The sequence below is a fragment of the Gopherus flavomarginatus genome, chromosome 6 (genome assembly GCF_025201925.1).
Source record: "Gopherus flavomarginatus isolate rGopFla2 chromosome 6, rGopFla2.mat.asm, whole genome shotgun sequence".
NCBI lineage: Eukaryota > Metazoa > Chordata > Testudines > Testudinidae > Gopherus > Gopherus flavomarginatus.
Window position 1 is genome coordinate 681,107 of NC_066622.1, and position 25,150 is coordinate 706,256.

General features: G+C 49.0%; 1 protein-coding gene across 2 annotated transcripts in view; it reads right to left on the bottom strand.

Annotated features, from left to right (window-relative positions):
- The window catches only part of LHFPL4 (LHFPL tetraspan subfamily member 4), a 78,218-nt gene extending 53,365 nt beyond the window's left edge, over window positions 1-24,853 (bottom strand). For both annotated transcript variants that reach the window (XM_050959833.1, XM_050959832.1), the window contains exon 1: window positions 24,429-24,853. In XM_050959833.1, coding sequence (XP_050815790.1) covers window positions 24,429-24,834 — 406 coding nt within the window. In that variant the 5' untranslated portion in view covers window positions 24,835-24,853. The remainder of the gene's footprint in view (window positions 1-24,428) is intronic.
- Window positions 24,854-25,150: the final 297 nt, after the last annotated feature.

Sequence of the window (25,150 nt, forward strand, 5' to 3'; positions counted from 1 at the left end):
GCTGATCCCTGGTTTCCCCTTTCTGGCAGTGAGACCCTCCCAGGTCCCCTGCTGTTACACACACATGCTTTGCTGCCTGAATCCACCTTGGCAAAGCCAGCTGCCAACTGGACTCCCCAGCACCTAATCGCCAGGCCATTTAGGCGAGAGTTTAGAAACAGGCTGCTCTTGGTTTCCTGGTGTCATAACCTTTGTTTGTCCCTTTCCAGACTTCAGGAATCGATCTCAAATTCACTCCATTTTTAAAAAGTCCATTTCTATGTGAGGAGTGTCTTGTGCTTGCTCCTGACTTCTCCTTTGGCAGCCCTGACATCTTTGGCTCTGTTTAGCTGGAATCTCTTGGCTGCATTTCTTTTTGGAGACGCTTTATGGCCGTCTAGTTTCACATACTTTGGTACCATCTTGTCACATATGCACATCTCAAGGGCTTTTCTTATCCTAACAAAATTAATTAATTGAAGGGAATTTAATGTTATGACTCAGGCTAAAACAATGGAGCAGGATTTTAGCAAATTACAGTGAGGAGGCTCTTACTGACAGGACTACAATCCCCTTGGTAGAAGATGCATTTAGCTAATTTGGAATGTCTGAGTAACCTGCATGTTTGCGGAATATCAGGCTTATTCCAAAGCAGAGGAGCACCTGCACAGGACTGGGAGTTGTCTGGCAGGATTTAGATCTGATTTATTTTTCCACTGAAAACTCCACACACAGTTTGTACAGGGCCTGAAGATTGCATTTCTAGGCCAGCATAGACATTAGTCTCCCTTCCTAGAGCCTGAGAAGAGGAGACTCTGCTTTTCATGACCTAGTTTTGTTTTCTAAAACATAGGCACACATTGGACATTTTATTTTATTTCTCCCCAGAGCTCTGGGTGCATGCACAACTCAACACAAAAGTACAGAATAAAATCAACATGACCCAATAGGAACATTAAATCTCTTACTCTCCCTCCCCCTTACTCCAGCCGCTCTCCAAAAGCCATGGATAAATGGAGAAAGAGGCCTGTCAACATGCCCTACAGGCAACAGATTTGGGCTTTGGTTGACCGAGAGTGTGGAGTATGTTCCACTGTCAAAAGATCTTCACCCCACCTCCACGCTAATGCCTCTGGGGACTGGCAGCTGACTCAGTCTCTGGGCTAAAAGACACCCACACCTAGCAGTCTCTAAGGAATCCAGAACCCAAACCATACAGGGCTTTATTAGGTCTACACAGCAGTGTGAACAGGAAGCCAATGAGGCCTCTGCAGCCCTAGTGTAAGATGCTTCATTTGAGAAACCATGCTAAGTACACAGACAGCTGCCCCCTGCAGCAACTGAAGCTTCTGAGTGCTCTACGGGGTAGTCCCAAATACAGCACAAGGCACCATCTAGGCCTAGTTACACAAAGACAGGGCAGGTCACGTCTCTTGTCAGCCGTAGATGAAAGCACCCCCTTGGCCACTGGTACTGTTTGAAATCCAGATGTAGCTAAGGCCCCAACAACCTCCTACGCTGAGACCCTCAGTAATGAAAGGTGGGTGCAGATATTGCTTCCAGCCCACCAGCATCCCTTCAGCCAGGTAGATCAACTGCACAATCTTTGTCTGAAGCCATGGAGCCGGAGGGCTGAGTGCCTTCTGCATGCTTCCAGCACCACAGCCCATACCAGCTCAGTGTCTTCCCCGGGGGCTCATGTACATGCTGTACAGGAGGAGAGATGCAACAGGACCCTATGGCACCAGCATGTGAGCCCTTGAGAACATCTCTATACCCCTGACAGGGCCTGCATGCATGTCAGTAAGAGCTCTATACCCCTGACAGGGCCTGCATGCATGTCAGTAAGAGCTCTATACCCATGACAGGGCCTGCATGCATGTCAGCAAGAGCTCATGACTGATGGTTCCAATCAGCTGAGAACATCTAGGAATCAGCCAGGACATGTGATCTTCATTGCCAGCAGGAAATCGCAGACCAATGGGACAAGTTGTTCCAGGCCCAAAACCTGCTTATGGAGATCTCGGTCCCCACCCTATTTCTCCCTTAAGAAGAGAGATTAGGGGTGGGCGGTGACCGGTAAGGCTCTGTCTGGAAATGTTTTCTGGAGCAGCGCTTTGAAGAGCTACTTTCAGTGAGGCTGATGCCTGGCCCTTTTAGGAGAGACATTGATGTTCTCCTCCAATAATGGACTCGCTGTCCCCCTGCCAGGCTCCTCCACTCAAAAAGGACATGGGTCCAATTCGCAGGTCCCCAAATGCTTCCAGAGTTTGAGCAAGTGGTGCTGGCTGAAACTCATGCAGAGAAGATGCCATACGATGCATCCTCCCCCTGGAGCATACAGTGCTGAACTGGCCAATGATCTGCAGTCTTGTTGGAATCAGGTTAAAATGAGTCCCAAGGGAGTTTAGCCATTTTAATAACATGTCTGTTAATTCTACAGCAAGTAAATGTTACTGAACTTCAGGCCCTCTATGGAATGTAATTTGTGCAACTCTAAGATGGTGTATGCCACTTGTCCCTTAACCAAGGTCAAAGAGAGGAATCTCTGAAAGATGGATGCAGCACTTTGCTGGGCTATTCAACCATCCATCTCCTGTCAACACACAGATGCTAGAGGAACTGTCCCAGCACCTGTAGATAAAGAAATTGCCCAGCCACCTACCACTGAGGAAGTGCCGAAAGCTTTCACACAAATGAAGTCAAGTAAATCACCTGGCACAAACACAATATCAGCTGAAATCTTTACACTTGCAGGCACCCAAACTGTCCACTATCTACATGAAATCATTAAGGATATCTGGGAAGCGTAGGAAATTCCTCAGGACTTTAGAGATGTAATAATAGTTGCACCAAACACGAATAAAGGAAACATATCTGACTTTAGGAACTTCTGGGCATGTGTGACAGACAGCCCTTTGCAAAGGATCCTCTGCTCCTGTTAACCTGCTAGGAGAAGGCAGGACAGGCCTAGCCCAGAAGAGAGAGCTGGAATGGCTGGTGGTGTCAGGGAGCTGACACCCAGCCGGGCACAGATGAGACTCACTCTCGCTGAAGGCTGGGGTAACCAGGGGACTCTCAGTCCCAGGTGCCCTGAGAACTGTCACAGTATCTCCCTGCTAGCTAAAGATGGTTAAAGCCTTGCCCATATTTCAGTCAACTGGCTTGTCAAAACAGTATCAGAGAGGTTTCTACAAGAGACCTAGAGTGGATTTAGGTCAGATCAGAGCACCACGGGCATGATTTTTCTTGTGCGACAGATTCAGGAAAAATGTATTGAACAACGCATGGAACTGTATGATTTCTTATTTATCTAAAAAATGCATTTGACACTACACAGAAATGGCCTCTGGAAAATCTAGAAAAGTTTGGCTATCCCATCAAATCAGTTAGCATCATACATCAACTCCACAAAGCCATGACTGCTCAATACTCTCAGATGGCGGCCTTTTATAAACCATTTCCTATATCTAATGGGGTGAAATAAGGCTGTGTGCTGGCACATACACTGTCTGGTCTCTTCTTTGCAGTCAGTCTGAATTATGCAACAGGCAACCTTAAAAAGGGGAACCTACATAAGTTACAGGATTGATGGAAATCTCTTTGGTCTCCAAAAGCTTACAGCAAAGACAAAGTTATTGAGGAATTCATGTGTGAAATCCTTTTTTAGATGATTGTGGTCTACTTAGTTATAGTGAAGGTGACCTACAGCTTATCCTTGACAGGTTCTCAGATGCAACTAAACAGTTTGAACTCACCATCAAAAATTGAAGTCCTCTTCCAACCAGCTCCATCAACCATTACCACTGCGCCAAACTCACTGCTGATGGTACAGAACCAAAGAGCATGTAAAGAGCTTGATACCTCTCAAGTGACAGTTTCCTGAGTCAAGAAATATCATAGAATATGAAAGACAAGTCAGGCCTTCAGAAGATTTCACCATAGGATACTTGAGCCACACACCAAACAGTCAACAAAACAGAAGATATGCAATGCAGCCGTGATCAGACCCTTTTCTATGGGTGTGAAACATGGACAGTTTACTGCAGACACATTAAGCAACTTGAAAGAATTTCACATGTGCTATCTCTGATCTGTTGTAAAGGTCCACTAGCAAAACAGAGTCTAAAACATTAACATCCTTGAAAGAGCAAAACTAACCACCATTTAAGCAATGATCATCTGTTCGTTTAAGCTGAGCTTTGATAGACAGATCGTGTTACAAGAACAGGCAATAATAGATTCCTGAAAAATGTTTTCTATGATGAGCTGAAACTCAGAGAGCACAGGAGGCTTGGTCAACGAAAACACTTTAAAGATCCCCTTAACAGAATCTCTCCTCTTGCAGCATAAATACTGGTAACTTCGATGACACAGTCACAGACAGATCTGAATGGAGAACAACTATCAATAAGGGCTGTAAACACTTTCAGGAAGGCAGATACACACACATTTAAAAAAAAAAAAAGATTGTAAAAAGGGCCAGGCATCATGCCAAGTCTTCATGTGAGATCCTGTACACTGCATAAGAATGGCCATACTAGGTCAGACCAATGGCTTCAGTATTCTGTCTCTGACAGTGGCTAGTACCAGATATTTCTGAGGGAATGAACAGAACAGGGCAATTTATTGAACAATCCATCCCCTGATCTCCAGTCCCAGCTCTTGCCAGTCAGAGGTTTAGAGACACCCAGAGACATGGGATTGGATCCCTGACCATCTTGGTCTAATAGCCATTGATAGACCTATCCTCCATAAACTTATCTAATTGTTTTTGAACCTAATTATACTTTTGGCCTTCACAACATCCTCTGGCAATGAGCTCCCCAGGTAGATTGTGTATTGTCTAAAGAAATGCTTCCTTTTGTTTGTTTTTAACCTGCCACCTAATAATTTCATTGGGTGACCCCAGTTGTGTGTTATGGCTAAATGACATTTCCCTGTTTATTTTCTCCAGCCCATTCCTGATTTTGTCATATCCCCCCCCTTAACATCTCTTTTCTAAACTGAACAGTCCCAGTTCTTTTAATCTCTCCTCTTACAGAAGCTGTTCCATACCCCTAATCATTTTTGTTGCCCTTCTCTGTACTTTTCCCAATTCTAATATATCTTTTTTTGAGATGGGACAGCCAGAACTGCACGCAGTATTCAAGGTGTGGGTGTATCATGGATTTATTTAGTGGCATTATGATAATAAGACAGAAAATATTTATCCCTTTCCTAATAGCTCCTAACATTGTTAGCTTTTTAGACCGCTGCTATACATTGAACAGGTGTATTTAGAGAACCATCCATGATGACTCCAAAATCTCTCTCTTGCACGGTAACAGCTAACTTAGACCCCATAATTTTATATGGATAAATTCAGATTATGTCGTCTAATGTGCATTACTTTGCATTTATCAACACTAAATGTCATCTGCCATTTTGTTGCCCAGTCACCCAGTTTTGTGAGATCCCTTTGTAGCTCTTAGTTAAGTCCAAAGCTGACTTCAATCTTGAGTAATTTAGTGTCGTCTGCAAACTTTGCCACCTCACTATTTGCCCCTTTTTCCAGATCATTTATGAATATGTTGAACAGCACTGGTCCCAGTACAAATCCTTGAGGGACACTACTATTTACTTATCTCCCTTCTGAAACGGATCATTTATTCCTACCTTTTGTTTCCTATCTTTTAACAGTTATTGATCCGTTAAAGGACCTTCCCTCTTATCCCATGACTCCTTACTTTGCTTCAGAGCCTTTGGTGAGGGACTCTGTCAAAGGCTTTCTGAAAGTCCAAGTGCACTATATCCACTGGATCATCCCTGTCAACATGCTCGCTGACTCCCGTCAAAGAATTCTAATAGATTGGTGAGGCATGGTTTCCCTTTACAAAAGCTGTGTTGACTCTTCCCCAACAAACCATGTTCATCTATTTGCCTGATAATTCTGTAGTTTCAACCAGTTTGCCTGGTACTGAAGTTAGTCTTACTGGCCTGTAATTGCCAGTGTCAGCCCTGGAGCCTTTTAAGAAAAACATTAGTGTCACATTAGCTATGCTGCAGTCAGAGAATAATACAGAGGGTGATTTCAGCGAATGATTACATACGACAGTTAGTAGTTTTGCAATTTCATATTTGAGTTGATATCTGTTTCCAGTCTTGGTCCTCATGGCTCAGACTGTGGAGCTACCTGAGAACACATGTGATGTCAGTGTAGGGTACAATGGACAGATGTATAGTCCCTCTGGGAAGTAATTACAGCCCTGCCCCTCTGTTCTCTAAGAAGATTGCTTTCCCCTACAGGAATTGTACATAAAATCCCATCTCCTAGAGATGGAAAGGAACTGATTTCCTGACATTGTCCACAGCATCATTAGAAGCACAAACTCTGCAGCTTTCCCAACGTCCCCTGATGCAAGCTGCAGGTGTCCGGGATTCCCCACTAGGGTTCTTCCGTTTTTATGGAATAATTCACAGACTACGCCCTGGCCTCAGCATGTGCATAAGCCCTCTCAGCTGGCCTCTGCTTTCTGAAGGACCATGCTGCTCCTGGAGATGCCAGCAGCCAGGGAGGCTGCTGCTCCTGGGACCCAGATGGATTCTGAGAGCAAATAGGCAAAGATATGAAACCAACGCAAATGTCTCTACGTTCTTTAAGTGGTGTGTTGGCTGAGTCACCAGGGTAGAGGGAGCAATTACAGATAAGAACTCTGCTGAGAATGATTTTTAGCATTGGTCTTTCCCCACAAAAGGTGCTGGGGAGATAACTAGTCTTTCTGGGTAACAAGGATGGGACACTGGTAAGACTGTTCTCTAGCAAAATGATACAAGAACAAATGATAAATTAAAAAGAAACATGTTCCCCCCAGGCACATGTGCCACATACAGGCACTCTGAAGGAACATAAGAATGCATCAACTGAAACAGATTAAAATATATTGTTAGATTGGAGGGTAGCAAATGTTGCATCTCTGTTTAAAAATGGTACTAAAAATGATCAGGGAATTACAGATCAATGGGTCATAGGTCTGTAACTGGTAAATTGACTGAAATGATAATTAAATAGAATAATAAACCTAAAAGATTATGGTACAATAGGGTCTAACCAGACAGGATTCTGCAAAGGAAAATGGTATCTTACTATTCTACCAGAATTCTTTGAATACATCAGTGATGATCTCTGAGGCAAGGCCTGTCGCTCACTGTGTGGCTGTGCAGTGCCCAGGACACCTGGGCACAGATTGCAGGTGAGGCCTTAGGCTTACTCCACTTTGGTAACAGGAAATATAAATAACAGATAAAGGAGAATTGCTCAGTATCACTGATTCACGTTGGCGAGGTCCCTCCGGAGAGGATGCTATGGAAATTAAGCAGCAATGGAGTGAGAGGCAAAGTTCTGTCATGGATCAGAAACTGCCAAAGAGACGGAAAATGCAGCAGGCGTAAATGGTCCATTTCCATCCTAGCAAAAGGCTCTGTACTAGGACTGCTGTTTACGGTATTTTTTAGTGATTTAGAAATGAGCGCGACCAGGGAAGTGGCAACTGTTGCAGATGACACTGTGACAATCAGAGTCCAGACAACCACAGGAGAGGACCAGGACTCTGAACCCCAAAGAGTAAGCAATTGAATCAAGTGGTTGTACACAATGTTATTGTGTATACAGATATGTTAAGTAAGGTCTTTTATGAAAGCTTGTAATGTTCTGAACTTGATGGTCATTGATATATAGATAGACACATATAGATACAGATATATACACACACACAGAGGGTGGCTATGAATTATGTATTTATATGGAATAGTATGCTCATGACCAGTGCTATGACTTCAAGTATTCCTCACAACATGGAAGGGCTCCTCCCAAGCCTGGTGTTTACACAAAACTAACTTCACGTACCCACACATTGTCCAGCCAGGAAAAGAAAGTGGTGGACCATTAGAGTTAATGGGAAAACACTGAAGGACATCAGAAAGGGAAGGCCAGCTTTCTGTGAAACAGTAGATACCCCTCTAGGACAGAACTGCAAAACCATTTAGAGTTGCTAGGTAACTCAGAAAAGGAAATTTAGCTAATATAGAAGTATGAAGCCTGAGGTTGTCTCAGTTTATTTTTCTGTGTAACCAGTGGGTGTTTGCTTTTCCTTATGAGTTCATCTCTGAATCAATGATTTTTCTATTACATGAACGTTGTTTATTTGTACCCACAGCAGGTCTCTGTTTTCCAAACGGTGTGGACGGTCTATCCCAAAGTGAACTGATACCTTTTGAGAAGGTGACGACCCAGTCCCAACATCTGATAGTTCAGAACTGAGGTAGACGTACTTGAGGATAATCTGGACTGGAACGGGTGTTGGTGTCACCTTGCAAGGAGTAACGAGGCTGGTGGAAGCCAAGGTGAGACTTTTATGCTCGTAGGCTGGCTACTGGTGTCAGGGCTCGGAGCCATGGCAACCCAGCATTAAGGCACCCAAGGGTTCAGGGCAGGTGGTGACTGACCCCTTTCTTAGTCTGGATGATGCCAGAATTGTCAGTCACAAAATGATCTAAATTAGTTAAGATAGTGAAGACTAAGGGAGCCCTGAAGGGATTAACCCAGCGAGGGGAATGGACAGCCTGAGGGCAGACGACATTCGGTGATCCATGGGCAGCAGGGACAGGCAAATAAAAAGTTGAGCTGCACAAGGATGAAAAATCCTCCTCTGGGATGCTGTGCTCAGTGCTCATCCCCCCGTCTCAGCCAGGACGTAGCAGGAATCAAGGGGCTCAGGCAGAAGCAGAGAGAATCCTCTGGGGCTGGAAAGCCCCCGGGCAGAGAGACTGAGAAGCTTGGGCCTGTCTCCATTAGAGAAGAGCCAAGAGGGGAGCTGATGAAGGGGCCTGGACAATGAAGGGGCTGAAAAACTGCTGTTCTCCCTCTGTCCTGGCCGAAGAACCGGGGACGTTTCAGGACATTGAGAGGGAGCACGTTTAAAACTGAGACAGGAAACAATTTTTCACACAATGTGCAATTAGCCTCTGGAACTCACTGCCACAGGAAGTCATTGAGACCAGGAACTGAGCAGGCTCCCCAAATGAATTACATGTCTATATGGCTAATGAGCAGGGCCCTACCAAATTCATGGTCCATTTGGGTCAATTTCAAGGCCATAGGATTTTTAAAATCGTTAAATTCATGATTTCAGCTATTTAAATCTAAAATTTCACAGTGTTGTAATTGTAGGGATCCTGACCCCAAAAAGAGTTGGGGGGGTCACAAGGTTATTGTAGCGGGGGTGCGGTATTGCTACCCTTACTTTTGCGTTGCACTGGCTGGGTGCTGCTTTCAGAGCTGGAGAGCAGCAGCTGCTAACCGGGAGTCCAGCTCTGAAGGCAGAGCTGCCACCAGCAGCAGCGCAGAAGTAAAGGTGGTATAGTATGGTTTTGCCTCCCTTACTTCTGTGCTGCTTCTGGCGGGGCGCTGCCTTCAGAGCTGGGTGCCCGGCTAACAGCCGCTGCTCTCCAGCTGCAACTCCCGTTTGGGTCAGGACCCTTAATTTGAGAAACGCTGGTCTCCCCTATGAAATCTGTACAGTATAGGGTAAATGCACACAAAAAACCAGATTTCATGGAAGGAAACAAGATTTCACAGTCTGAGACATGTTTTTCATGGCTGTGAATATGATAGGGCACTACTAATGAGACTACCCAGAATAAAAGACAAATATTAAAAAGAGCTGTGGAAGGGATATCAACCCACCTGCCACAGGGCATCAGCCAAGCCCCATATACTGGACTGGGAAGATGCTTTCCCTGGGGGCAATGTATCCCACTGCAGGAGTTATTGCATTTTCTGAAGCAGCTGGTACTTGCCCAGTCAGACAAGAGACTAGACTAGCTTGGGTCTAATCCAGCCTGGCAGATCCTCTGCCCCGTTCCACCTGGTGTTGGTGTTACCAGGTTCAGACAGTGGCCAAGGCTAAAGTGAAGGTTTCACACGCAATCTCCACTGTCATACCCCCTTAATGTTCTGAAACTCCCCTTTGCAGCTGAATCTCCCTGCTGAGTCCATCCTAAAGGGAATATCTGGGGATTTAGGATGAGAATTCCTGCAGCTGGATTTAAGTTGGGGAGAGATGTCTCTTCAAGCAAGTAATTTGCTCTGCTTCTTGCTGAGTTGGTGACAGCCTCACGGAGCTGAGGTCTGGAATATAAAGAATAAAGTTGGGGTCTGGGGGAACCAGATTTTCGATTTCACAGGAAATCCCGTAACTGAATTTTTTCCATTTTAAAATGGGTCAATCAAAACATTTAGATGAAATAACATTTTGTTCCAATTTTGACCTTTTAAAAAATGTTTCTCCAATCGAATTAACAATGGATTTCATTTTGAAAGCTCATTCGAAAATGTTACCTGCTGAGAGTGTTGAAATGGGACATTTCAGCATTATCATAACGCTCCCTTTCGAGAAGAGGGGGCTAATTGATCAAATTAATGAACATTACTTTTTTTGTCAAAGAACTGTAATGAAACCCTTCCGAGCAGCTCTGGTACAGAGCTCCTGGGGAGGACTGGGGCCTGGGCTGAGTGTGGAACAGTTGGGTTAGGTGTAAATGATGGCTGTTTTCAAGCTGTGTGTTTTCTGTGGACACTCTTGTTGCAGAGTGCTCTCAGTGCATGCTGTTCAGGAAATGCCCCCCGGCTCTTGTCCCCCTCCCTGCCCAGCCTTGAGCCCCTTCTCCCCTGCTTCAGTGGTGTGGTTGAATGTGGGATCGTTAAAGCATGTACTCGACTCACAGTCAGAAAGCTCTCAGGATCCCAGCCCCAGAATGCAGGGGGGCCTCCTGAACCAGATGATTGCTCCATCCCTCCTTGCCCCTCTTGGCCTGACCATGAGAGGCTGCCCAGTCTGCTCTGCTGCCCACTTAACGGAGCAATGTTTACAAGAAAGGCTCCCGTGTGCAGCCCTTGAAATGCACATGGCTTCCCAGTGTAATTAAGAGGCACCCCTAGGGAGGTTTGTTGCCGTCTTTGAGTGAGTGACAGGGCTGCCCCAGGGCATGGGATCCCCTGCGATACCAAAGACTAACAGTTGTTCTGCGATCTCGAGGTTAACGCTCTCCAGTGCGTGACAGCAAACGGTGGCTGAGTCCCCGAGCACCCGCATGGGCTGCTATGTACCAGTGGGTCAGTGCGTTGCCTCTATAGTGAGCCAGGGAGCACTCAGGATTTCTTGGTTAACATGTGCCCTTGGAATCGGAAGGACGAAGTGTTTTGTGCCACTGGAAGCATTTGTTTTTAGCAGGGACTGTCTGTGGAGATGACACTTTGCATGTGAACTACAAAAAGGCAGATGTCTGGTGTGTCTGTTTAGGCAGCTGTTCAGTCTCCCAGCCTAGTCCAGACCTGAGGACCAAGTCCCCTCTCTACCATGCTGACTGGCAGAGCTCCCATTGCTCCTTGGCACATGGTGATGCATGTAGAGATGGCACTGGGCTGTGTTCCTGTGCAGAGGGCATCCCTTCTGGGTGTTGTAGATAATTTGTGAGCTTTGTGTTGGGCCAGGCTATAAATAAATACTGCCTTTTAAACTCAAAATCTTCAACAATAGCTTCTACCTCCTGACATAAACATCACCAATCCAGGGAATAACACCCTCTACCCTCCTCTGCTCTGCCAGCACTCCAGCCAGAGCCCCTGGGAAAGGGCACATGCTATTTCGGTATCTTCTGATGAAAGCAACAGCAGAAATGCACAGGAGGGGGCTGCCGGAGGATTGTCTACTGAGCTAGCATGTCTGACTGTAGCTAGCATTAGTGTTTTGTGCCAGCACCTGTGTGCAAGTGACCAGTCCCCTGTCTGTTCTTCACAAATGTAGATACAGGAACATTGAATGGCAGTAACACTGTTGGCAGCTCTTCTTTTCCCCTGCCATCTAGAGAGTGCCAACCTTCTAGTGTGTGTAGCACCACAGTGAGCTCTGCACAAAGATTCTTACTCCCACTCTCATCTTATCAGTTTGACCTGCCTCGATACGCAAGATGAGTTAACCTGACTCCTTTGGGATGCAGCGGTACAGAGGGCACCTGACCTCCCCTATGTACCTTGGCATAAACTTGTAATGAAGCAATAATTTGCGGAGATGAGAGCCCATGGGATGGGGCAGGGGTGCTCTTGCTCCTCTTTGTTGCCACCTGGAGGCAGTGGTAAAAAAATCCTGTCCTTGAAGAGGGCTGAAGGACTCTGGAGCCCTGCAGCAGGAACGAGCCAGCCCCGGAAGCAAGGTGGGGTTCCTGGGGCTTTGTTTGGACTCTCCTTTCCCCCAAAAGGAGGTACCTTTCCCTGGGTTTGACCAAAAGACTGGACCCCAAATCATCTCGCCACACCCACCCAGGAAGGCTCTCATCAAGGAGGAAACTGAGGCTGCAACTGCGTCTCCATGCCACGGAGAGGTAAGTGACTGTTCCATTCCTGTTCCTTAAAAGGCACTGGCTTATCATGTGCATTCCAGCATGAATGCACATGTAAGCAGAGTCAGGATGAGCTCTACCCTGACATCTGGTGGTGAATTATGGGGAGTGTGGAAAGTATTTCAGGGAGTGTGGAAAGGAATTTCAGGTATTTGCATTGGCACACCCACCCCACCTAGCATAGCCCACGGCAGCGTGGGATGGTTATTTTGACAGCTCTGGGATCCCCAATTTCTTTGTTATTGGGGCAGGAGGAATAAAGTGCTGTCACCCTGATTATGTGAATGAGGAACTATGAGACTGCTTTATGACAGAGATGTCTCAACCTCAATTAAGTAATACTTGCTAGACAAGGGACATCGGTTCCAAAACCCAGTGAATTGAGAGAGGTTGGGGATTGGTGTGTGTACTTGATGGTATGGGCCCCTTTTGAGGGCCTGGAACACCCACTGCACATCCTCCTCTCTCCACTGTTAAAGAGTAGAGCTAATTTTGATTCCATTAGGAGTCCATCTAGAGGCGGCTGAGCTGAATTTACATTGGGCCAATGGTGCATCAGCACCGGGGCTCCCCTACTATGAGCTGAAATCACTGAGTGCTGTGTTAACTAGTGGGGGAGCATGAAGATCTATTGCTAAGCGCCTGGCAGAGCGGAGCAGTTTGCAGCATGTTGGAGCAGCCCATGGACCAGTGAGCGGAGTGGAGCAGTTTGTGGGGATGGCTGGCATGGCTCACGGGTCGGCTGGAGGAGCGGCACAGCTGGTGTAGTGGAGCTGGTCGTGGTGAAGGCTGCAGCAGAACTGCACAGAGAGGTGGAGCAGTTGGCCCTGGCCCACATAAGATGCCCCTTAACACCCTGTGTGGGCCCCCCCCATTTCCACCCAGGCTGGGGGGGTAAAACTCTGCAGATAAACTTTTGAACTCTGGGGTGGCACTGACCAGAGATTTTCAGGTTGTTGGACTTTGGGGTGATTGGACTTAAGACCCTAAGGGGGAAAGGACATTGCCAAACATACTTGGAGGTGGGTTTTTGCACATGGTTTGTGTTATAATCTTGTTTATGGTGTTTCTCCAATGTGATGCTGCATTGTTTCCCTCCTTTATTAAAAGGATTTTGCTACACTCAGACTCCGTGCTTGCGAGAGGGGAAGTATTGCCTCCTAAAGGCGCCTGGGGGGGGGGAGGATGGTATGTAAGTGTCCCAGGTCACTGGGTGGGGGCTTGAGCCGGTTATGCATTGTGTTATTGAACCCGGCCCTTGTTGCTGCCAACTCAGGGGGCAGAAGGGTTACACATACTCTACCTCTGAGGCTCTGGGACATGGATCTGGTCCCTTGGGTGCAGAAATACCAGTCATTTAAGCAGTGGCTTTCACAGCTGTAATAAAGAACTGCTGTGGGGGTGAATCCTTCCAAAAGATTCCTTTTCACAGGTACGGAGGAAGCTGACCCCCCAGCACCCGTACCCCATGGAGGTTTTCATTCTGGCAATGCAATGATGTTGCCTTGGTGTAGTTTGGCTAGTGGCTGATACTACTCAGTGGCCGTGTCTCAGTGTTTGACAATAGATGATACCCATTCGCTTTCTGGAGGGGAGGGCCTGTCTGAGAGATGTCAGTGCAGCCTGGGAAAGTGGGTTATGGTCTTGTTGCGGAGGGCGAACCTTTGGTACTCAGTTTGGTCCTGCTCTTGGGGGAACAAAAGGCCCCCATGGTTTTCGCAGGGCAGGGGTTACCCCTGGGATGCAGTAGGCTGCTCATTCCCTTGTCAGCAGGGTCAAAGGAACAGCATGGAGCAGTCACAGGGCTGTTGTGTGAGCAGTTGCCCACTCTAGCTTGGCAGCTAAGGCAGTCGTGCTTGCTCTGCTTTGATTGGCCCAGCCAAGGGGTGTAACCCCTTAGCTGCCCAGCTGGATATGTGCCTCCCAGCACAGCTTCTCGAACACTCAGACATGACGAGACTAAGATAATCAACTCTAACGTGCAACAGGTAAGGAGACAAATGAATCAAATGGCCAATGAAATGACCCTGTGCAAACCAGACTGAGCGTATTTCTCAGACTTCCCGTCTGGTGTCATCTAGGGCCTGCAGACTACAGCAGACAGAAGTTAGACTGCTAGGAAGGAGGACTAATGGGGACACACTTTCAGATGTGGGATCTAATTTTTTTTGTCCACACTGAATCATGGGGACAAGCAGTAGAACGTAGATGTCAGCCAAGCTGGCTGCATCTGCCGCCTTGTGCCCACAACTGATTATGAGCACAAAATCAGAGGCCTGCTTGAGGCCCTTTTGAAAGCGGGGCTATCGAGTGACGCTGCTGATGTTTTATTGCCCACATGTGCCTGGAAGACTGGCTAGGGACATTCTGCTACTTCACTTTACAAAAGTGGCTCTATGGATTAGCTCGATGAACCCAACAGACAGTAGGAGATTATGCAGTACTGTCAACTTGTCATGCCCTTTGGGGATTGCCACATAGTCCTGATGGAGCTAGATTCCAATGGGAAGTCTGGGGGCTAAGCCCATGAGGCTGGTTTGAAGTATCATATGCTCTTAAACATTAGTATCAAAAACCAGGACACAATTTTGTTATTTCAAACTACAAATTTCCTTAACAAAAGAATAAAATTTTAAATTTTCCAGTTCTGTTTCTGGGAGGAAGATGGGAATGTTCAAGGCCCGACGATGGCCTATTGTTCCCATAATGCTGCTATGGCTTCCAGGTACAAGAAATTCCTGTTCCATGATCCTTGCGTGTCACCAATGTGCCAGAGCATCTTCTGAGCCTTTCTAAGTGTCCTCGGGTCACAGGGGAGGTGGGCAGTATGTAGACGCTGGAGGTAAGACATTGAAAATATCAATCCAGCTGTCTTAGTTCCCTTCTCCATCTGCTTCATATAAGCACCTTCCTCCTCTGCCCTTCTGCCAGTCAAATGGCGTGGGGGCTCCCTCCACACCAGATGCAGTTGAGGCCAAACTACCTGCAGCCTAACTGGAATTGTCTGGCCTCCATTCTACCCCTCTAGGAACCTCCTCTGTCACTGGTAGTTATGCATCCAGATGATGGTAGTGCTCACAATGGGCCAGTTACATTCCAAACAGATAAGTCCCTCCCCAGGGAGCTCACAATTTAAGGTGACAAGCAACACATGAAGGGTGGGGAAGAGGAGTAAAACATGCAACCTATTTCTTTTCAAATAAGTATCAGTTCTGTCCCACAGATCTTTCAATCCACTCAGCTGGGAAGGAACGGTGGCCTCCCTTGCCAGATGTGGTGTTGTGGGGCAATACAGGACACTGTCATTCAGACGACTATTGTAGCTGGTTTTATAACAGAGAAGGATTTAGCAAAATCTCCAGTTCTGTGTTACTGAGATTGTGAGCAGGGCAGATGGCTGGGTTTCTATTTGTGATGAAGTAAAGTCTTTCCTCTTAATTAGATCCAGTTTCCTCCTAGGGGGCAGTGGTTTTGAGCTGGGCCTTATGTGATGCCTTAATTAAACCCTTCCCTGATTGTTGTCCAGTAATCAGACACTGGAGGTTTAACTCTTTTGCTAAAAGATGCGCTGTCTCCTGCATTCAGACTATTCTCTCCCTCAATATGCCCCCCTTCCCCCAACCATTTTGTGACCCAGGTTTTCTCTGCTGTGTCCGAAGCAAATGACAAGTCACTCACAGATTGCACCCATGTGTTTCCCAGGATTAATGTATCAAGCTGGAATCCCTTGTTATGCAGCTTCCCACTTAGAAATGCATCTTCAAAGAGATCAGAATAAACTTCTGTGAAACCCTGTCATTGGTACTAGAAGAAGGTAAGAATGGCCATACCATAGTGTCCATTGCCAAATGCTTCAGAGGGAGTGAACAGTATAGGGCAATGTATCTGAATGATCCAGCTTCTGACAGTCAGGCCTAGGGACACCCAGAGCCTGATCATCTTGGCTGATAGCCATTGATGGACCCATCCTCCAAAAACGTATCCAGTTCTTTTTTGAAAAGCCAGTTATATTTTTAGCCTTCACAACATCCCCTGGCAAGGAGTTCCACAGGTTGACTGTGCGTTGTGTGAAGAAATACTTCCTTTTGTTTGTTTTAAACCTGCTGCCTTTTAATTTCATTGGGTGACACCTAGTTCTTGCATTATGAGGAGGAGTAAATAACACTTCACTATTCACTTTCTCCAGCCAGTTATGATCTTATAGACCTCTCTCATATCCCTCCCTTAGTCGTCTCTTTTCCGAGCTTGAAGTCGCTTTGTTGCCTTTCTCTGTCGTTTTTCTAATTCTAATATATCTTTTTTGAGATGGTGCAACCAGAACTGCACTCCGATTCAAGGTATGGGCATACCAGGAATTTATATAGTGGCATTTTCCATCTTATTATTATCCCTTTCCTCATGGTTCCTAACATTCTGTTAGTTATTTTGACTGCTGCTGCACATTGAGTGGATGATTTCAGAGAACTATCCACGATAACTCCAAGATCTCTCTCTCGAATGGTAACAGATAATTTAGACCCCATCATTTTATATGGATAGTTGGGATTATGTTTTCCAATGTCCATTACTTTGCATTTATCCACATTGAATTTCATCTGCCATTTTGATGCCCAGTCACCTGGTTATGAAATCCCTTTGTAACTCTTCACAGTTAGCTTTGGACTTGACTGTCTTGAGCAATTTAGTGTCATCTGCACATTTTGCCATCTCCCTGTATACCCCTTTTTCCAGATCATTTATGAATATGTTGAATAGGACTGGTCCCAGAACAGACACCTGCGGGACACCACTATTTACCTCTCTCCATTCTGAAAACTGACCATTTATTCCTGCCCTTTGTTTCATAGAATCATAGAATATCAGGGTTGGAAGGGACCTCTGGAGGTATCTAGTCCAACCCCCTGCTCAGAGCAGGACCAACCCCAATTAAATCATCCCAGTCAGGGCTTTGTCAAGCCTGACCTTAAAAACTTCTAAGGAAGGAGAGTCCACCACCTCCCTAGGTAACCCATTCCAGTGCTTCACTACCCTCCTAGTGAAAAAGTTTTTCCTAATATCCAGCTTAACCTCCCCCACTGCAACTTGAGATCATTGCTCCTTGTTCTGTCATCAGGTACCACTGAGAACAGCCAAGCTCCATCCTCTTTGGAACCCCCTTTCAGGTAGTTGAAAGCAGCTATCAAATCCCCCCTCATTCTTCTCTTCTGCAGACTAAATAGGCCCAGTTCCCTCAGCCTCTCCTCATAAGTCATGTGCTCCAGCCCCCTAGTCATTTTTGTTGCCCTCCGCTGGATTCTTTCCTATCTTTTAACCAGTTACCGATCCATGAGAGGACCCTTCTCCCATGACTCCTTACTTTGCTTAAGAACTTTTGGTGAGGGACTTTGTCAAAGGCTTTCTGAAAGTCCAAGTACACTATATGCACTAAATCATCCTCATCCACACGTTTGTTGACACCTCCAAGAATTCTAGTAGATTGGTGAGGCATGATTTCCCTTTACAAAAGATGAGTTGACTCTTCTCCAACAAATCGTGTTCATCTATGTGCCTATAATTCTGTTCTTTACTATAGTTTCAACCAGTTTGCCTGGTACTGAAGTTAGGCTTACTGGCCTGTAACTGTCAGGATCACCTCTGGAACCTTTTTTAAAAATCATTGTCACATTAACTATCCACCAGTCATCTGGTACAGAGGCTGATTTAAGTGATGTATTTCCTTGATTTCATATGAGTTCCTTCAGAATTCATGAGTGAATACCATCTGGTCCTGGTGACTTATTACTGTTTAATTTATCAGTTTGTTCCAAAACTTCCTCTAATGACACCTCAGCCAGGGACAGTTCCTCAGCTTTGTCACCTAAAACGAATGGCTCAGGTGTGGGAAACTCCCTCTCATTCTCTGCAGTGAAAACCAATGCAAAGAATTAATTTAGCTTCTGTGCAATGGCCTTGTCTTCCTTGAATACTCCTTGTGCACCTCAGTCATCCATGGGCCCACTGACCAGCAGGCTTCCTGCTTCTGATGTACTTAAAAACATTTTTTTGCTGTTAGCTTTTGAGTCTTCTGCTAGTTGGTCTTCAAATTCTTTTTTGACCTGCCTAATTATACTTTTGCAGTTAACTTGCCAGAGTTTATGCTCCGTTCTACTTTCCTTAGTAGGGTTTCACTTCCAATTTTTAAAAGATGTCTTTTTGTCTCTAACTGCCTCTTTTACTTTTTTAGCCATGGTGATTTTTTTAATTGTTTTTTATTATTTTTTTGGTCCTCTTACTGGTTGGTTATTTATTTGGTACATTTAGTTTGAGCCTTTATTATGATGTTTTTTAAAGCTTCCATGCAGCTTGCAGGCATTTCACTCTTGTGACTGTTCCTTCTAATTTCCATTTAACTACTCTCCTCATTATTTCACTTTTTGAAGTTAAATGCTACTGTGGTGAGCTTCTTTAGTATTTTTCCCCCTAAAAGGATGTTAAATTTAATAACATTATGGTCGCTAGGACTGAGCAGTTCAGCTACATTCACCTCTTGAACCGGGTCCTGTGCACCACTCAGGACTAAATCAAGAATTGCTTCTCCCCTTGTGGGTTCCAGGACTAGCTGCTCCAAGAAGCCATCATTAATGGTGTCTAGAAATTTTATCTCTGCATCCTGTCCTGAGTTGACATGCACCCAATCAAAATGGAGATAGCTGAAATCTCTCACTATTATTGGACTTTCTGTTTTTGAAGCCTCTCTAATCTCCCTGACCGTTTCACAATCACCAGCACCATCCTGATCAGGTGGCTGGCAGTATATTCTTTCTGCTCTACTCTTTAAGCATGGGATTTCTATCCATAGAGATTCTATGGTGCAGTTTGATTCATTTAACATTTTTACTATATTTGACTCTCACATATGGTGCCACTCCCCCACCAGTGCAACCTACTCTGTCATTCCTATGTATTTGGTATGCTGGTGTTACAGTGCCCCATTGATTATCATTGTTCCACCAAGTTTCTGTGATGCCTGTTATATCAATATCCTCATTTAACACCAGGCACTCAAATTCACCCATCTTATTATTTAAACTTCTTGCATTTGTATAGAAGTACTTATAAAATTGGTCAATATTCAGTTGTCTGCCTTCATGTGATATAACTGAATTGGACTCTTTCTCATTTGACTTTTTCTTCAGCTCCTACCTGCACATCTAGCACGTCTATCCTCATCTCTTTCCTAGAATATCCTCTTCCCTAAGGGGATCCAAACCATGTGCTCCTTTGCACCTGTTGGCTTTCCCTCAGCCCTTACTCCTCTATGACTACCTTAATTTTGCATGCCAGCAGTTTGGTTCTGTTTTGGTTTAGGTGGAGACCATCCTTCTTGTCTAGGCTCCTCCATTCCCAAAAGGTTCCTCAGTTCCTAATAAAATTAAACCCCTTCTCCAAACACCATTGTTTCATTCATGCATTGAGACCCTGCAGTTCTGCCTGTCTAACTGGCCCTGCACATGGACCTGGAAGCATTTCAGAGAATGCTACCATGGAGGTCCTAGACTTGAATCTTTTACCTAGCAGCCAAAACTTTGCCTCCAGGATTTCTCTCCTACCTATCCTTATGTCATGTATCACAACACTGACTGCACATAAGTCTGTCCAGATGTCTCCAGAGGTCCACAACCTTCACGCCCAGCAGACAATTTATCATGTGCTTCTCCTGGTCATCACAAACCCAACTATCTAGATTTCTAATAATCAAATCCCGCATTGCTATTACCTGTCTCTTCCTAATAACAGGGATCCCCTCCCCGGAAAGCTACTATGACATCATCTGTAAGGAGAGTCCAAACTACGGGATAATTTTTCTCCACTCCAGCTTGATGTTCTCCTTCTCTGAGACTCTCCTCCTCCTCAACGGCACAGACTGCAGTGGGACCACTCTGCTGTGTCCTGGAAGGTCTTGCCTGTGTACCTGTCTACCTCCCTCAGCTCCTTCACTTCAAGCACTCTGGTCTCCAGAGGCTGAGTACTGGCTATGAGGGCCATGAGCTGCCCCCTGCCCACAGGGCAGGTACTCAGCCATGCGGCAGTCAGTGCAATGAGCTGGCTAGCCCATTGTCACAGTCCCCGGGCGATGCTCTGGAACTGCTCCCCACCAAGCCAGGCAGGACTTTGGGGAGCCTCCTCTCCCTTGGAGCAGACTTGTTCAGGGCAAGAAGCTCACACGTCTTCACCTCCTGGGTCTCTCCTTGGCGCATTCAGCATCCTCTGCCCCTCCGTGCGCTTCCCACAGTGAGCCCGCCCCAGCGGGGTCCTGGGGAAGCCACAGGGTCCTGCACCCCCACTTTGCAGTCAGACGTGACTCTCAGCCAGCCAGTAACACAGAGGTTTATTCGATGACAGGAACAGGGTCTAAAACAGAGCTTGTAGATACAGCGAACCGGACCCCTCGGCTGGGTCCATTCTGGGGGGCAGTGAGCCAGACCCCCACATCTGCACTTCACTCCTCATCCCCAGCCAGCTCCAGCCCAACAACCCCCTCCAACCCCTCCTCTCTCCTCTGCCCCTTTCCCGGGCCAGGAGGTCACCTGATCTCTTTGTCTCCAACACCTTCAGCTGGCACCTTTGCAGAGGAGGGGCCCAGGCCATCAGTTGCTAGGAGACAGATTGCCAGGCATTTAGGTGCACTGGCCCCTTCCTCTGCAGCAATCACACCCCCTTATTCCACCACCTAGATATTAAGAACTGCACAGGGGACACTGAGGCACCAACACAGTATTCAGAGAAAACATTAAGAACATTCCCAGTTCGTCACATCTCTCCCGCCTTCCAGACTGAACTGAGCGAGGTCACTTTAGCCAGTGACCTGGGGAAGTTCGAACCCACCAACATTCCCAGGCATGCTCCAGCATCTCTCCTATTCCTTGGTGTGAGTTACACCAGGACAGTCCAGTCTCACACCCTCCCTTAGGTCAGGTGTCCTTGATGGCACTCTCAGGCCGCATGTGGGAAGGTTTACGCAGCCCGTACTCTTTTGCCACCCCAATACCCCTGGAGTTCAAACTGGGACGAGGTCTTCTCCCAGCACCCTGCTCTGTGATTTGGGCTCTCTTGGTTAAGAGCTCCCATCTTGGCCTTGGCCAGCTGCTTCCCACCTTGTTGCCCATATACAACACCTCTGCCGTCCCCACCTTACACTTTCTAGCTTTTACCGTCAGTCCCACCTCCCTGAGGCAGCCCAGCACCCTCTTCACCTGGGACACCTGTTCCAGGTCTGGCTAAAGATGCACATGTTATCAGTGTACACCAGGGCCAAGTTCTCCACTGCCCTCTGCTTGTCTAGAATCTCCCCAGGCCTAGGCATGGGGTCGGCATCGGACACTGTGATGGCTTTAAGCTTCCCAAGGTCCCCACTAAACCAGATCATCCCATCTTCCTGGGGGACCAGCCCTATGGGTGAGGCCCATGGGATGTTGAATGGCTGGATCACATCTAAAGCCAGCAGGTCCTTGACCTCTCTCTCCAGGTTCTGGGTTGCTTTCCCAGTGACTCTGAATGGGAAACACTTGATGGGGGGATTGGCTCCCACCTCAGGGAAGAGATCCACCAGGGGTTATCCCCCCTTCTCCTCCCAATCCTCCCTTTTTAGGTCCAGGGATTTCCTCACTCTCCTTGCATCCAGCAGCTCGAACGGGAAGAACCTGGTGGATTCCTGCGGTGCCACCAGCTGCCTCCCGATTCCCCCCAGTTCTACTTCCCCTTGGGGTGCCCATTCCTGGTACAGGAATCCCTTCTCCCACAGGACTCTGTCCCTGCAGCCTTCCCCAAGGGGGTTTGCAGCGCTGTGGCCAGCAAGTTCCCTCAGTTTCTCCAAGGAGGGATCCTTCTGCAGCTCGGTCTGGGGCAGGGAGTGGGACCTGCTCCCTCTCGCTGGCTGGGCCTGGGGTCACAGCCCCCCTGAGCCCTGTCCCTGGTAGCTCCCTCCCTGCTGTGTAATCACTTCCCAGCAGCACGTCTGGACCAGGCAAACCTGGTTGGCAGCCAACCTGCCCTGCCTGGGTGTCCCCCCACTCAGCTGGGGTCTCAGCTCCCCCCGTGCTCAGCGCTGCCCTTGCTGTCCCAGTGGGGGCAGGCAGCGAGCTCTCTGCTCTGGTCACAGCATCAGAGCCAGCGTGAGCCCCCTCTCCAGTGTGCAGGGGGACGGGGAGCATCTCTCCCTCCCACTCAGCCCCAGGGGCCTGGTTACAGGTAGGCAGGTATCCTGAGCCCAGCAGCCCCTCCACCCTGCCAGCCAGGTCATTTGCATTTTCACTGACCATTTCCTTCCCAGCCAATTGGTTCCCTGGATTTGAATTCAAATCCTTGGCCATTACAGGAGCAGGGCCTGGATCCTGTCCCAAAGAGACACAGTCACCCCCCAACAGGGCTTCACAGCCAATATATGGAGAACCCCAATGACCACCCAGCCCGTCCCCTCCTAGGTCTGCACAGGGATCCGGGCCACAGGCGGGGCGAGGGGCTTCATCCCGGGGACCTCCACCCAGGTCCCACAGCCCCTCAGCCTCTGCAGCTGCACCACCACAGTTCTCTCTGTCCCCAGGTCTTGCCACCCCAGGCATGTTTTCCCACTGACCCCTGGGCAGCCCCCTATGTCTCTCCGCTCTACCATTGCCAGTCCATGCTGCTGTTGCTTCTCCTGGAGAGGAGAGAGCAGAGGCTGAGTCCACAGGGCCCTCATGCAGCTGGAGGGCCTGGCCCCATGGAATGGGGATATAGCCAGGCCAGAAAACAGTGGTTCAAATTCTGTTTTTTGTGTCAGCTTTTATTCAGCCTCTGCTGGGTTGAGAGGAGGGAAGCTATCTGCCCAGGCCCCTGCTGGATGGGGCTGGGCTGTCTCACCAGTGCCTGGACCATGCAGGGTCGGAGTGGGCTGTCTCACCAGGGCCTGGGTCCCTGTGGGTGTGGGTAGACTGTCTCAGCAGGGCCTGACCCCTGAAGGGTGTGGGTTGGCATGGGTTATCTCACCAGTGCCTGGACCCCTGCAAGGTCAGGGTGGGGTAGGTCTGTCTTGGCAGGGCCTGGCCCCTGCAGGGTCACCTCTGGCTGGCACTTGATTCTGTATCCTTGCCTTGGGTAGGGGACAGGGATTGCAAGAAGGGGCTCACTGTGCACAGGGGCTGGGGGCAAGGCGTGGTGTCTGGCAGCAGGGAGGGTGGGCCTGGGATGGGGGAGGGAGCAGCTGCCCCCCCACCCCACACTAGGTCCTTCGCACCTTGGGGGCTGAGGGGCCATGTCAGGAACCAGAACCTCCTACTGTGCACTGGACCCCCTGTGCAACCGGCCTCCGGGCCCCGCTGGCCTGGCTCTCTGCCACCCCAGCTGGGAGTGCCCAGGGTGCAGGAATGCCGAGGTCCGAGTAGGGGGATGGGATTTCCCTGCTCCGGCTTTTGGGAGCCAGGCAGGCTCCTGTCTGGAGCTGTAGGCCGTGAGGCCAGCTCCCCCACCCGGTAGCACTCCAGGCAGCTGCAGGGCGCCCAGCCCTGGGGAAGGCAACTCCAATCCCTGTGGCTGAGCTCGGCCACTCGGCCAGGACTCAGGCTCTGGGCAACCTGGGCAGGTGCGTGTGACTCTCAAAGTAGTCAGCGCAGTGCTCCAGGGCGCAGTCCTGGGACAGACTGGACTGACCCACCTGCCCTGGCTGCAATGGGAGCTGGATCTGGGTGTGCCCAGGGCACCCTGTAACCCTGAAACCAGCCCTTGCTCTGAGGGACCCCCGGCAGCAAGCCGGACTGAACCCCAGGGCGCTGCACCCTGCCCCGCCGGCACAAGCCCCCTGCCCCAGGGCCACCTGGGCCTGCTCAGGACCCTCCCGCACGTCTCTCGCCCTCTGCCCTGGGAGCTGCTGCTCCTCCGTCCCGGGGCTGCAGCCTGGGTCGCCCGACGCCACAGAGCGAGTCCCCGAGAGCCCCGGGCCGAGGCCGGCGCCAGCCCCGAGCGCCCGCCGTGACCCGACGGGGCGAGCCGCGGCCGCCTACCCGCCAGCAGCTGCATCCAGGCGCAGATCTTGTAGACCGTGGCGGTGTTGCAGAAGAAGAAGAGCGCGAAGCAGGTGATGCAGCCCAGGATCAGCACCATGGAGAGCAGCACGAAGAAGGAGGCCGCCTTGAAGGCGCCCGAGGGGATGGTGCTGAAGTCGGCGAAGGAGCCGCGGCAGGCGAGCTCGCGGCTGGCCAGCCCGTTGCCCACGCAGTAGTGGAAGAGGCCGAAGTAGCCCGGCTTGGGCGTGTTGACGCTGTCCCCGATCCAGTAGGGCTGGATGAAAACCACCACGTTGATGATGGCGAAGCAGATGGTGAAGATGGCCCAGAGCACCCCGATGGCCCGCGAGTTCCGCATGTAGTTGTCATGGTAGAGCTTGGAGGCCTCCTGCGAGGGCAGCATCGTGCCGGGCTGGGGGCAAGGGGCGGCCGGGGTGCGCGGGGCGCAGGGGCTGGGGGCGCGGGGCGGCCGGGGTGCGCGGGGCGCAGGGGCTGGGGGCAAGGGGCGGCCGGGGTGCGCGGGGCGCAGGGGCTGGGGGCAAGGGGCGGCCGGGGTGCGCGGGGCGCAGGGGCTGGGGGCAAGGGGCGGCCGGGGTGCGCGGGGCGCAGGGGCTGGGGGCAAGGGGCGGCCGGGGTGCGTGGGGCGCAGGGCCTGGGGGTGCGGGGCGGCCGCGGGGCGCGGGGCTGGGGGCGCAGGGGCTGGGGGCGCGGGGCGGCCG